The following is a 14,317-nucleotide window of genomic DNA, read 5'->3' as shown; positions in this document are numbered from 1 at the left end:
GCTTCCCCCTTGATTGTAATAATAATAATCTCCTTATTTCAATGTCTTAATAAGAACAATTTTTAACATTTGAATTTGTTTGTTAACATAAATTAGTCGAGTATAATCTGCAGTCAGGTTATACAACATATAACTAATAGTGACTATTTTTTTTTTATCCTCAGAAAAACTTCATCAAGACGTCGAAGTATACGTTAATAAACTTCATCCCATACAACTTGTTTGAGCAGTTCCAGCGTCTGGCCAACTTCTACTTCCTGTGTCTGCTGGTGCTGCAGCTTATACCAGTCATCTCGTCTCTCTCACCCATCACCACAGCTGTCCCTCTCATAGGGGTACTCACCGTCACCGCCGCTAAAGATGCCTACGACGACTTTGTAAGTACACTGTTGACGATATACACTGCCTGCAAAAAGTAATCGTCGACGCGGTACAAATACCCTTCGAACATTTTACATACATAATATTAATGTAAGGAGAAATAAAGTAAAGAACCGAACACATTAGTCTTGTTACTTGATGATGGATCATTTCATCTTTACCTATATTAACTTATTTAGAAAGAAAACGACACAATACCGTGATTGGAACAATACACAAGTAATTCGCCCTCTCATATATATATATATATCTCTATATCTATATATATATATATATATATATATATATATATATATATATGTCGTGCCGAATAGGCAGAACTTGCGATCTTGGCTTAAATAGCAACGTTCATCTTGCCATATAGGACAAGTGAAAATTTGTGTATACAATAATTTCTCCAAAATCATTCTGAACCTAACGAAAAAAATATATTTCACTGTGTTTGTTTAGTATTAAATTACTGTAAACAAATCTAAAATATATTTAGTTGGGTTAGGCTAAAATAAATTTTTTTTGTTATAATAAGGTTAGGTAAGTTTTCTAAGTTCCTTTTGGTGCAAAATTATAAATTTTTACATCAACATTAATGAAAAAAATATATCTTTAAACGTATAAGAGAAAATTTTAGAAATAACTTAATTTTAAATGAGTTCTTGCTAATTGACCAGTTTTACATATTCGGCACGACATATATATATATATATATATATGTATGGAAGAGGGTAAGGTGCCTAGGGATTGGCAGAGAGCATGCATAGTTCCTTTGTATAAAGGCAAAGGGGATAAAAGAGAGTGCAAAAATTATAGGGGGATAAGTCTGTTGAGTATACCTGGTAAAGTGTATGGTAGAGTTATAATTGAAAGAATTAAAAGTAAGACGGAGAATAGGATAGCAGATGAACAAGGAGGCTTTAGGAAAGGTAGGGGGTGTGTGGACCAGGTGTTTACAGTGAAATATATAAGTGAACAGTATTTAGATAAGGCTAAAGAGGTCTTTGTGGCATTTATGCATTTGGAAAAGGCGTATGACAGTGTGGATAGGGGGGCAATGTGGCAGATGTTGCAAGTGTATGGTGTAGGAGGTAGGTTACTGAAAGCAGTGAAGAGTTTTTATGAGGATAGTGAGGCTCAAGTTAGAGTATGTAGGAAAGAGGGAAATTTTTTCCCAGTAAAAGTAGGCCTTAGACAAGGATGTGTGATGTCACCGTGGTTGTTTAATATATTTATAGATGGAGTTGTAAGAGAAGTAAATGCGAGGGTCTTGGCAAGAGGCGTGGAGTTAAAAGATAAAGAATCACACATAAAGTGGGAGTTGTCACAGTTGCTCTTTGCTGATGACACTGTGCTCTTGGGAGATTCTGAAGAGAAGTTGCAGAGATTGGTGGATGAATTTGGTAGGGTGTGCAAAAGAAGAAAATTAAAGGTGAATACAGGAAAGAGTAAGGTTATGAGGATAAAAAGATTAGGTGATGAAAGATTGGATATCAGATTGGAGGGAGAGAGTATGGAGGAGGTGAACGTATTCAGATATTTGGGAGTGGACGTGTCAGCGGATGGGTCTATGAAAGATGAGGTGAATCATAGAATTGATGAGGGAAAAAGAGTGAGTGGTGCACTTAGGAGTCTGTGCCTCCAAGGACAAAGAACTTTGTCCTTGGAGGCAAAGAGGGGAATGTATGAGAGTATAGTTTTACCAACGCTCTTATATGGGTGTGAAGCGTGGGTGATGAATGTTGCAGTGAGGAGAAGGCTGGAGGCAGTGGAGATGTCATGTCTGAGGGCAATGTGTGGTGTGAATATAATGCAGAGAATTCGTAGTTTGGAAGTTAGGAGGAGGTGCGGGATTACCAAAACTGTTGTCCAGAGGGCTGAGGAAGGGTTGTTGAGGTGGTTCGGACATGTAGAGAGAATGGAGCGAAACAGAATGACTTCAAGAGTGTATCAGTCTGTAGTGGAAGGAAGGCGGGGTAGGGGTCGGCCTAGGAAGGGTTGGAGGGAGGGGGTAAAGGAGGTTTTGTGTGCGAGGGGCTTGGACTTCCAGCAGGCATGCGTGAGCGTGTTTGATAGGAGTGAATGGAGACAAATGGTTTTTAATACTTGACGTGCTGTTGGAGTGTGAGCAAAGTAACATTTATGAAGGGATTCAGGGAAACCGGCAGGCCGGACTTGAGTCCTGGAGATGGGAAGTACAGTGCCTGCACTCTGAAGGAGGGGTGTTAATGTTGCAGTTTAAAAACTGTAGTGTAAAGCACCCTTCTGGCAAGACAGTGATGGAGTGAATGATGGTGAAAGTTTTTCTTTTTCGGGCCACCCTGCCTTGGTGGGAATCGGCCAGTGTGATAATAATATATATATATATATATATATATATATATATATATATATATATATATATATATATATATATATATATATATTGTAACCACGAACCAGTGGTATCTCCCCCGTGCAGGTTATTCGTGTATTGCGTATATAGAATTCTTGAAAGCATACTAATCAGAGATATTTTTTAAATAAGCACTCTACCTCTTGATCCAACTCCCTTCTGCCACAGCCAAAACAATTAGCTTTTTCATCCATATTAGCTAAGCTTAAAGGGCCCAGTTACTATCACTGATAACCAGAATATAAACTTTCAAATAGTTCGGCAGGGAAGTGCACATCAGGGGGACAAGAGTGCACAAAAACACAACCACCTCCAACAAGAATGTTACTGAGGCTGACATACAGTCACCCTCAGTAACACTGCTCACATTCCAACAGAAAACGACAAAACATATGAGATTCTTTAATGTCTTTTACAATGTTGGTTTGACGATTTTTTGTGTTGGCACTGCACTTGTGCTGGCACTGTGTTTCTTGTACTGGCACTGTTTCTAGTGCTGGCACTGTATTTCTTGTACTGGCACTGTTCTTGTGCTAGGACTGTTTCTTGTGCTTGCACTGTATTTCTTATACTGGCACTGTTGTTTTGTGCTAGGACTGTTTCTTGTACTGGCTCTGTATTTCTTGTGCTGGCACTATTTCTTGTACTGGCACTGTATTTCTTGCATTGGCACTGTATTTTTTATGCTGACCTTGTACTTGTGCTGGCACTGTGGTTCTTGTGTTTGCACTGTACTTGTGTTGGCACTGTACTTGTTGGCACTGTACTTGTTGGCACTGTACTTGTGTTGGCACTGTACTTGTTCTGGCACTGTACTTGTGCTGGCACTGTACTTGTGCTGGCACTGTATTCTTGTGGTGACATTGTACATGTGTTGGCACTGTACTTGGCACTGTACTTGTTGGCACTGTACTTATGTTGACACTGTACTTGTGTTTCCACTGTACTTGTGTTGGCATTGTACTCGTGTTGGCACTGTACTTGTGCTGGCACTGTATTCTTGTGTTGGCATTGTACTCGTGTTGGCACTGTACTTGTGCTGGCACTGTATTGGGAAAGCTGGGCCAAATATAGTATTTCTCACTTACATACTTGATATTATTTTGACTGAAATTTAGGAATACCGTATTTTCCTACATACAAGGTTCACTTTTTCTCCCACAAAAAGTCTTGGAAAATGACTCTGCACCTTATATGCTCAAGGTCAGGGTCAAGAGTGGGCTTTGGGTTACGCTTTGGCAGTTCTTTACTAACGTTACGAATGTTTGGAAACAGTGTTTTATGTCTCGTGCGCCTTATATGCCCGAAAATACGGTGTAACTTATTTTGACCTGTTACTCATTTCTTTTTTTATTATTATTATAATGGAAAACATTATAATTATGGTAGGCCAGAGAGAAACATCAGTAATGTTATATTTCTTTTCACAGCAACGCCACCGCAGCGATAGACAAGTTAATCGAAGAAAATCAAATGTGTTAAGAAACGGTCAGCTGGTAGAAGAATACTGGAGTAAGGTATGAGAGTGAGCCTTTTTGAACCTTCACCATTATGACTAGTACTATTTTGTATGTTAGAACCCGCAAACATGCTTCAGTACTATGACTGGACCTGAGGGCAGAGTACATGGTCATGCTCTTATGGACTTCTTGAAGGTTGAGTGTACCTTAATACTGTGTCAGAAATTATAGGAAGGTCAGGAGCGTTTTAAGTCTCACATATAAAAAAAAAAGAAAAGCTCGAATTGATAGTCTTTATACTGATTAATGACTCACTGAGAGCTGTATTGTGACCTTCAGTAGTTCACTCATTTCTTTGTTGTCGACAGTATTAGATATATTTCCTTCAAACATGATCCCAATATTAGATGTTTTCACTTTTATGACTATTTCCTTCCTCTGTCCCTCCTGGACTCTGCATGATGCCTTTAATTTGATCTTAGTTTTATCCATCTCTATGCAATGTCTGCAGTATTTGAAAGATGCTCCTGTAGAGGGAGCATCTTTCTCTATCTCTCTTTCTGACTTATATCTTTCTCTGTTTTCTCTATGGTGATGTGTGTAGAATATACTTCTGATGTCACTGAGTTCATCCTCTCAAGACTGCTTCATATCCGTGTTACTCATACTATCTTCCAGACGTATTTCATTAAGGGTTCTGGGTTACTTGATTGGAATTAATGCTTTTGTTGTTAAAGCTGAATTTGATGAATACACCCTCAGGACTGCTTTTTTTCGCTCACGATTTCAGTTGTTTCATATCCTCATAGCAGACAGATAAAAACACTCATCACAGTTTTGTATCATCATTTGCAGATGACACTAAAATAATCATGAAAGTCACTTCGGTAGAAGACACTGAACAAATGCAGGAAGATATAAGCTGTGTTTTCCAGTGGGCAGTGGAAAACATGACGTTCATTGGTGATAAGTTCCAACTTTTTAGGTATGGAAAGGATGAAGAACTCAAAAGAAAACTGTATACAAAACTCAAGATGATCATCAAATAGAATGAAAGGAACTCGTGAAAAACTTGGGAATAATTATGCGAGGTGACCTTCCTTTATAGAACACAATCGGACCAAAGTCGCGACAGCCAGGAGGATGATAGAGTGGATACTGAGAACTTTCAAATTACTGGTGCTCCCTCATTTGGAATATTGCTCAGTGATGATGGCCCCATTCAAGGCAGGAAAGAGATCAGAGTTGAAACAAATACAGAGAGCATTTACGACCCACATAGAGCCAATAAAGTATTTATTGGCTCTATGTGAAAAGAAGGGATGCATTGAGTACAGTAAGAGGAACACTGTATCAATGTCCGTGGCCCCAGACTATTCAATATTTTACCAAAAGTTATCAGAAACCCTGCTGGGACAAATATGGAAGTCTTCAAGAGGAAACTGGACAAGTATCTTCACCAAGTGCCAGATCAACCAGGCTGTAATAGATATGTGGGTCAGCAGACCAGCAGCAGCGACAGCCTGTTTGACCAGGCATGCACCAGACGAGCCTGGCCCATGACCGGGCTCTGGAAGTTAAAAAAAAAAAACTCAGAACTCATCAAAGGTATATCAAAGTGTGTATGTAGGTTTTTAACATCAGTTAGATCACGGTCTGTCTTTGCTGTGTTCACCATCAGATGACTAGTGTATTGTAAACAGAAAACAAAATGTCTGGAGGCAGAGGTAGGGAAACTGAATCCAAGTTTAATAAAATACTAATCACCTCTAACCCCACTAAGGGTGCAGAGTGTAGGCAGTCTACACTGATGCAGAATGAATAGTTTCCCTACTGTAGGGGTTTTGACTGAAGAGATGAAGAATGGCTATTATTAGAAGGCAAGAAGATGCATTACCACTGTAAAATAACTACACATAGCTTAAAAGTTTAATTAGCTAATTAAGTAAATAAAAACAAACTGGAAATGATGCGGAGTCATTATATAAACAAAAAAGATGATTCAGTGAATTGTAGTAATAAACAGCTCGGGGAATGGGCAGGATTCGAACCATTGGCAAGCCAGTCTTAAAGCTAGCAGGCCAGTGCTCTAACCACTCTACCATATTAGTTCAGTGGTTAGCTCACTAGCCTGCTAGTTTTAAAAGTGGTTGACCGTGGGGTTGAATCCTGCACATTTGGGAGAAACTTGCTGCTGCTGCTGCTACCCAGACCACTAAAGAACTAATAACATATCTTCAAACACATATCCAAACACTGTTTTTAGATCTCAACGGACAAACAGAAACGGTCATCCAGCAAACAGATGTGGTGAAGCAGTGGCAGCTTAGTGACTATGTTATCATGAAGAGTTCTGTTCTCTTCAGAAGAACCAAGTGAAAGCTTTGTTAATATAGTGCATGATGCTTTAACTAGTGAACTAAACTGAACGTAGACTCCACACTTATCTGAACAGTAGTATATAGAATAGGGCAGTAGGCAAGCCAGTAGTTGGTACCTCATGGTCCATAATAAGACTTTCAACAACTATCAGAAATAAAGCCATGAAGGTTGCCATATGAATTTAAAATAACATATGAGGTGCTATCAAAAACCTTCCAAACTGTTGAGAAAAATAATATATGGGTTACCTATTTGAAATTGTCTCCCTGGAAGTATTCTTCCTGTGAGGCTGTCTACATCCCAGCGCCTCCGCCAGTTCTTGAAACATTTCCGAAATTTTCATTTTTTCCTAATGGCATCTAGCACAGCCTGTGATTCTTCTTGAGTCTCCTTCACGTCGTTAAAACGCCGACCTTTGAGTGCCACTTTTATTGGGGAAGATAGAGGTCACAGTGGCTAGATCTGGAAAGCAGGGACGATGGAGGACGACCATCATAATATTTTTGACCAGAAAACAATGGTCTTAATGGTCTTGTATCAGCAAGCGGGTCACAGATTTTACAGCCACTCACCTCATTTTCAAATTTTCAGTCAAAATGCTTTAACACGACCCATGAGAAATTCCCACAACACTTGCAGTGTCCTGGATACTCTGGATACTTTTTGAATGTTGGTGTCTGTTTTTGACATTAATGACGACCAGAGCATTCATCATCCTCAGCTGATATTCATCTTGCTTGGAATCGAAGAAACTTACAAATTACACTGACCAGTTGCTTCACCATCAAAACATTTTGTGAGGTTCACTAGGCGTTTTACAATGTTTGAAAACAATATTTCACACACATACATACACATGCTCTTCTTTCTGTTGATGATTCCATTCTGTTACATAAAAAAAAAATCTCAACAACGCACTGACAACACAAAAAAACTGTGTATAGGAACTTTCTGATAACGGTTTGTACATGTGAACGTGTGCCAAAAAAAAAATCATGGCTGCATTTACTTAGCTCACCGTAGCCAAAGTGTAAACTAAAATCTGCGTATAATCATCAATTACTGTTTATATTGACCAAAATAAAAGCGGAAGCACTCAGATCATATGAGAGGCACAGTGAACAAAGTGTGAAAGAGCTAAATAAATCTCTCACATTTCCTGGATTACTATCAGTGGACAACATAGTCAACTGTATCAGTTCTACCAGCATAAAACTGATCAGTCATGTACCTTGTAAGATGCAGATGTATATCTACCCTATATGACTATCTAGAATATCTAGCTGTCTGGTTATCTAGCCTGTGTAGCCCCTCAAGGACCAGTGAGGGGATTTTGATACAAGGAATTGAATTTGCCCTCCCCCTCCCCATTCTTGGATTGAACCTGATTGCTTCCCATTTTGCAAGGTACTTGATACCTCACTATGGGCGTGGCACTGCCTCCCCTCCCCTCCCCTTCCCTCTCCCATCCCCTCCCCTCCCCTCCCCTCTCCTCCCCTCTCCTCTCCTCTCCTCTCCTCTCCTCTCCTTTCCTCTCCTCTCCTCTCCTCTCCTCTCCTCTCCCCTCCCCTCCCCTCTCCCATCCCCTCTCCCCTCCCCTCCATGAATACAGTAATACCGTTCGTTGCATTGGAGTCATGTATATATTATGCAAATGCAGTGTTAGGGCATCATTCTGTTTTATAGAAATACAATTCTCTTATCCTGTTCAATACTCAGTTTTGTGTATAATTGTTTTATATATATATATATATATATATATATATATATATATATATATATATATATATATATATATATATATATATATATATATATATATATATGATGTCGTGCCAAATAGGTAAAACTGGTCAATTAGCAAGAACTCATTTAAAATTAAGTCCTTTCTACAATTTTCTCTTATACGTTTAAATGTATATTTTTTTTCATTTATGTTAATGTAAAAATTAATAATTTTGTACCAAAAGAACCTTAGAAAACTTGCCCAACCTTATTATAACAAGCACAATTTAATAAGGAATCGTTCAGGACCCTGTACACCGTGTACGTTAGGCCCATATTAGAGTATGCGGCACCAGTTTGGAACCCACACCTAGCCAAGCACGTAAGAAACTAGAGAAAGTGCAAAGGTTTGTAACAAGATTAGTCCCAAAGCTAAGGGGTATGGCTTACGAGGAGAGGTTAAGGGAAATCAACCTGACGACGCTGTAGGACAGGAGAGATAGGGGGGACATGATAACGACATACAAAATACTGAGAGGAATTGACAAGGTGGACAAAGACAGGATGTTCCAGAGATTGGACAGAGCAGCAGGCGACACAGTTGGAAGTTGAAGACACAGATGAATCACAGGGATGTTAGGAAGTACTTCTTCAGCCACAGAGTAGTCAGGAAGTGGAATAGTTTGGGAAGCGATGTAGTGGAGGCAGAATCCCTACATAGCTTTAAGCAGAGGTATGATAAAGCACACGGTTCAAGGAGAGTGGCCTAGTAGCGACCAGTGAAGAGGCGGGGCCAGGTGCTAGGACTCGACCCCTGCAACCTCAACTAGGTGAGTACACACACACACAACGCGCGCACACAACGCACACACAACGCACACACAACGCACACAACGCGCACACAACGCACACACAACGCACACACAACGCGCACACAACGCGCACACAACGCGCACACAACGCGCACACAACGCACACACACCGCGCACACAACACGCACACAACACGCACACACAACGCACACACAACGCACACACAACACACACTCAACACACACACAACACACACAACACACACACAACACACACAACACACACACAACACACACACAACACACGCACACAACACACACACACAACACACACACACAACATACACACACAACATACACACACAACACGCACACACAACACACACACACAACACGCACACACAACACACACACAACACACACACAACACACACACAACACACACACAACACACACACACAACACACACACACACACACACACACACACACAAACACACACACACACACAACACACACACAACACACACACAACACACACACAACACACACACACACACACACACACAACACACACACACAACACACACACACACACACAAACACACACACACACACAACACACACACACAACACACACACACACACACAAACACACACACACACACACGAGATGATGGAATATGTGGCAACAAAGTGCAAGGAGGCAGAGGAAAGTTTTGTTCCCAAGGGAAACAGAAATAATAGGAAGACCAAGACGAGTCCTTGGTTTACTCGAAGGTGTAGGGAGGCAAAAACTAAGTGCAACAGAGAATGGAAAAGGTACAGGAGGCATAGGACCCAGGAAAACAAGGAGATTAGTAGAAGAGCCAGAAACGAGTATGCGCAGATGAGGGGGGAGGCCCAGCGACAGTATGAAAACGACATAGCATCGAAAGTCAAATCTGACCCGAAACTGCTGTATAGCCACATTAGGAAGAAGACAACAGTCAAGGACCAGGTGATAAGGCTGAGGAAAGAAGGTGGAGAACTCACAAGAAACGATCAAGAGGTATGTGAGGAGCTCAACACGAGATTTAAGGAAGTATTTACAGTAGAGACAGGAAGGACTCTGGGGGGACAGACCAGATGGGGACACCAACAAGGAATACACCAACAAGTGTTGGACGACATACATACAGATGAGGAGGAGGTGAAGAAACTGCTAAGGGACATCGATACCTCAAAGGCAATGGGACCGGACAACATCTCTCCATGGGTCCTTAGAGAGGGAGCAGATATGTTGTGCGTACCACTTACCACAATCTTCAACACATCCCTGGAAACTGGGCAACTACCTGAGGTATGGAAGACAGCAAATGTAGTTCCCATTTTCAAAAAAGGAGACAGAAAAGAGGCACTAAACTATAGACCTGTGTCATTGACGTGTATAGTATGCAAAATTATGGAGAAGATTATCAGGAGGAGAGTGGTGGAGCACCTGGAACGGAACAGGAGTATAAATGCCAACCAGCACGGATTCACGGAAGGCAAATCCTGTGTCACAAACCTTCTGGAGTTTTATGATAAAATAACAGAAGTAAGACAAGAGAGAGAGGGGTGGGTTGATTGCATCTTCTTGGACTGCAAGAAGGCCTTTGACACAGTTCCTCACAAGAGATTAGTGCAGAAGCTAGAGCATCAGGCGCATATAACAGGAAGGGCACTGCAATGGATCAGAGAATACCTGACAGGGAGGCAACAACGAGTCATGGTACGTAATGATGTATCACAGTGGGCACCTGTGACGAGCGGGGTCCCACAGGGGTCGGTCCTAGGACCAGTGCTATTTTTGGTATATGTGAACGACATGACGGAAGGGTTAGACTCAGAAGTGTCCCTGTTTGCAGATGATGTGAAGTTAATGAGGAGAATTAAATCTGATGAGGACCAGGCAGGACTTCAAAGAGACCTGGACAGACTGGACACCTGGTCCAGCAAATGGCTTCTCGAATTTAATCCTGCCAAATGCAAAGTCATGAAGATAGGGGAAGGGCACAGAAGACCACAGACAGAGTATAGGCTAGGTGGCCAAAGACTGCAAACCTCACTCAAGGAGAAAGATCTTGGGGTGAGTATAACACCGAGCATGTCTCCGGAAGCACACATCAATCAGATAACTGCTGCAGCATATGGGCGCCTGGCAAACCTGAGAACAGCATTCCGACACCTTAGTAAGGAATCATTCAAGACACTGTACACCGTGTATGTCAGGCCCATACTGGAGTATGCAGCACCTGTTTGGAACCCGCACTTGATAAAGCACGTCAAGAAACTAGAGAAAGTACAAAGGTTTGCAACAAGGTTAGTTCCAGAGCTAAGGGGAATGTCCTATGAAGAAAGATTAAGGGAAATCGGCCTGACGACACTGGAGGACAGGAGGGTCAGGGGAGACATGATAACGACATATAAAATACTGCGTGGAATAGACAAGGTGGACAAGGACAGGATGTTCCAGGGAGGGGACACAGAAACAAGAGGCCACAATTGGAAGTTGAAGACACAAATGAGTCAGAGAGATAGTAGGAAGTATTTCTTCAGTCATAGAGTTGTAAGGCAGTGGAATAGCCTAGAAAATGACGTAGTGGAGGCAGGAACCATACACAGTTTTAAGACGAGGTTTGATAAAGCTCATGGAGCGGGGAGAGATAGGGTCTAGTAGCAACCGGTGAAGAGGCGGGGCCAGGAGCTAGGACTCGACCCCTGCAACCACAAATAGGTGAGTACAAATAGGTGAGTACAACACACACACACAACACACACACACACACAACACACACACACAACACACACACACAACACACACACACAACACACACACCACACACACACCACACACACACACACACACACACACACACACACACACACACACACACACACACACACACACACACACACACACACACACACACACACAGCAATAGAGCGATGGTTGACACAGTGGCTGCAGTGGCCAGAAGAGCTCATGCATGCAGGGCAAAGCTCCTGATCATGGGTGACTTTAACCACAAGGAAATCGATTGGGAGAACTTGGAGCCACATGGGGGCCAAGATACATAGAGGGCTAAGATGATGGAGGTGGTACTGGAAAACTTCATGTACCAACACGTAAGGGACACTACAAGAGAGAGAGAGAGGAGAGGATGAACCAGCAAGACTGGACTTAGTATTCACCTTGAGTAGTGCAGATATTGAGGACATCACATATGAAAGACCCCTTGGGGCCAGCGATCATATGGTTTTAAGCTTCGAATACACAGTAGAGCTACAAGTGGAGGGGGAAGCAGGAAGGCCAGGACGAATGAAGCCAAACTACAAGAAAAGGGACTACAGGGGAATGAGGAACTTCCTGAACGGGGTTCAGTGGGACAGAGAACTGGCAGGGAAGCCAGTTAATGAGATAATGGAATATGTAGCAACAATGTGCAAGGAGGCTGAGGAGAGGTTTGTACCCAAGGGTAACAGGAATAATGAAAAAGCCAGGATGAGCCCATGGTTCACCCAAAGGTGCAGGGAGGCAAAAACCAAGTGTGCTAGGGAATGGAAGAAATATAGAAGGCAAAGGACCCAGGAGAATAAGGACAGCAGTCGTAGAGCCAGAAGCGAATATATACAGGTAAGAAGGGAGGCCCAACGACAATATGAAAACGACATAGCAGCGAAAGCCAAATCTGACCCAAAACTGTTATACAGCCACATCAGGAGGAAAACAACAGTCAAGGACCATGTAATCAGGCTAAGGAAGGAAGGAGGAGAGACAACAAGAAATGACCGTGAAGTATGTGAGGAACTCAACAAGAGATTCAAAGAAGTGTTCACAGAGGAGTCAGAAGGGGCTCCAGAAAGACGGAGAGGTGGGGCACACCACCAAGTGCTGGACACAGTACATACAATCGAGGAAGAAGTGAAGAGGCTTCTGAGTGAGCTAGATACCTCAAAGGCAATGGGGCCGGATAACATCTCTCCATGGGTCCTGAGAGAGGGAGCAGAGGCGCTATGTGTACCCCTAACAATATTCAATACATCTATCGAAACAGGGAGATTGCCTGAGGCATGGAAGACAGCAAATGTAGTCCCAATCTTTAAAAAAGGAGACAGACACAAAGCACTAAACTACAGACCAGTGTCACTGACATGTATAGTATGCAAAGTCATGTAAAAGATTATCAGGAGAAGAGTGGTGGCACACCTAGAAAGGAATGATCTCATCAACAGCAGCCAACATGGTTTCAGGGACGGGAAATCCTGTGTCACAAACCTACTGGAGTTCTATGACAAGGTGACAGCAGTAAGACAAGAGAGAGAGGGGTGGGTGGATTGCATTTTCTTGGACTGCAAGAAGGCGTTTGACACAGTACCACACAAGAGATTAGTTCAAAAACTGGAGGACCAAGCAGGGATAACAGGGAAGGCACTACAATGGATCAGGGAATATTTGTCAGGAAGACAGCAGCGAGTCATGGTACGTGGCGAGGTGTCAGAGTGGGCACCTGTGACCAGCGGGGTCCCACAGGGGTCAGTCCTAGGACCAGTGCTGTTTCTGGTATTTGTGAACGACTTGACAGAAGGAATAAACTCTGAGGTGTCACTGTTTGCAGATGACGTGAAGTTGATGAGAAGAATTCATTCGATCGAAGACCAGGCAGAACTACAAAGGGATCTGGACAGGCTGCAGACCTGGTCCAGCAATTGGCTCCTGGAGATCAATCCCACCAAGTGCAAAGTCATGAAGATTGGGGAAGGGCAAAGAAGACCGCAGACGGAGTACAGTCTAGGGGGCTAGACTACAAACCTCACTCAAGGAAAAAGATCTTGGGGTGAGTATAACACCAGGCACATCTCCTGAAGCGCACATCAACCAAATAACTGCTACAGCATATGGGCGCCTGGCAAACCTCAGAACAGCATTCCGACATCTTAATAAGGAGTCGTTCAGGACCCTGTACACCGTGTACGTTAGGCCCATATTGGAGTATGCGGCACCAGTTTGGAACCCACACCTAGCCAAGCATGTAAAGAAACTAAGAGAAAGTGCAAAGGTTTGCCACAAGACTAGTCCCAGAGCTAAGAGGTATGTCCTACGAGGAGAGGTTAAGGGAAATCAACCTGACGACACTGGAGGACAGGAGAG

General features: G+C 42.5%; 1 protein-coding gene across 1 annotated transcript in view; it reads left to right on the top strand.

The window, feature by feature from the left end:
* ATP8B (ATPase phospholipid transporting 8B) overlaps positions 1-14,317 on the top strand; it is a gene marked incomplete in the record, with an annotated part of 560,409 nt that overhangs the window by 302,964 nt on the left and 243,128 nt on the right. The window contains 2 exon segments of the mRNA XM_070095976.1: positions 165-377; positions 4,198-4,284. Of these exon segments, the coding sequence (XP_069952077.1) occupies positions 165-377; positions 4,198-4,284 (300 nt within the window).

Source organism: Cherax quadricarinatus, chromosome 51, assembly GCF_038502225.1.
Source record: "Cherax quadricarinatus isolate ZL_2023a chromosome 51, ASM3850222v1, whole genome shotgun sequence".
Taxonomy (NCBI): domain Eukaryota; kingdom Metazoa; phylum Arthropoda; class Malacostraca; order Decapoda; family Parastacidae; genus Cherax; species Cherax quadricarinatus.
The sequence above is the reverse complement of the archived record's forward strand: the minus strand, read 5'-3'. Positions and strand labels throughout refer to the sequence as shown.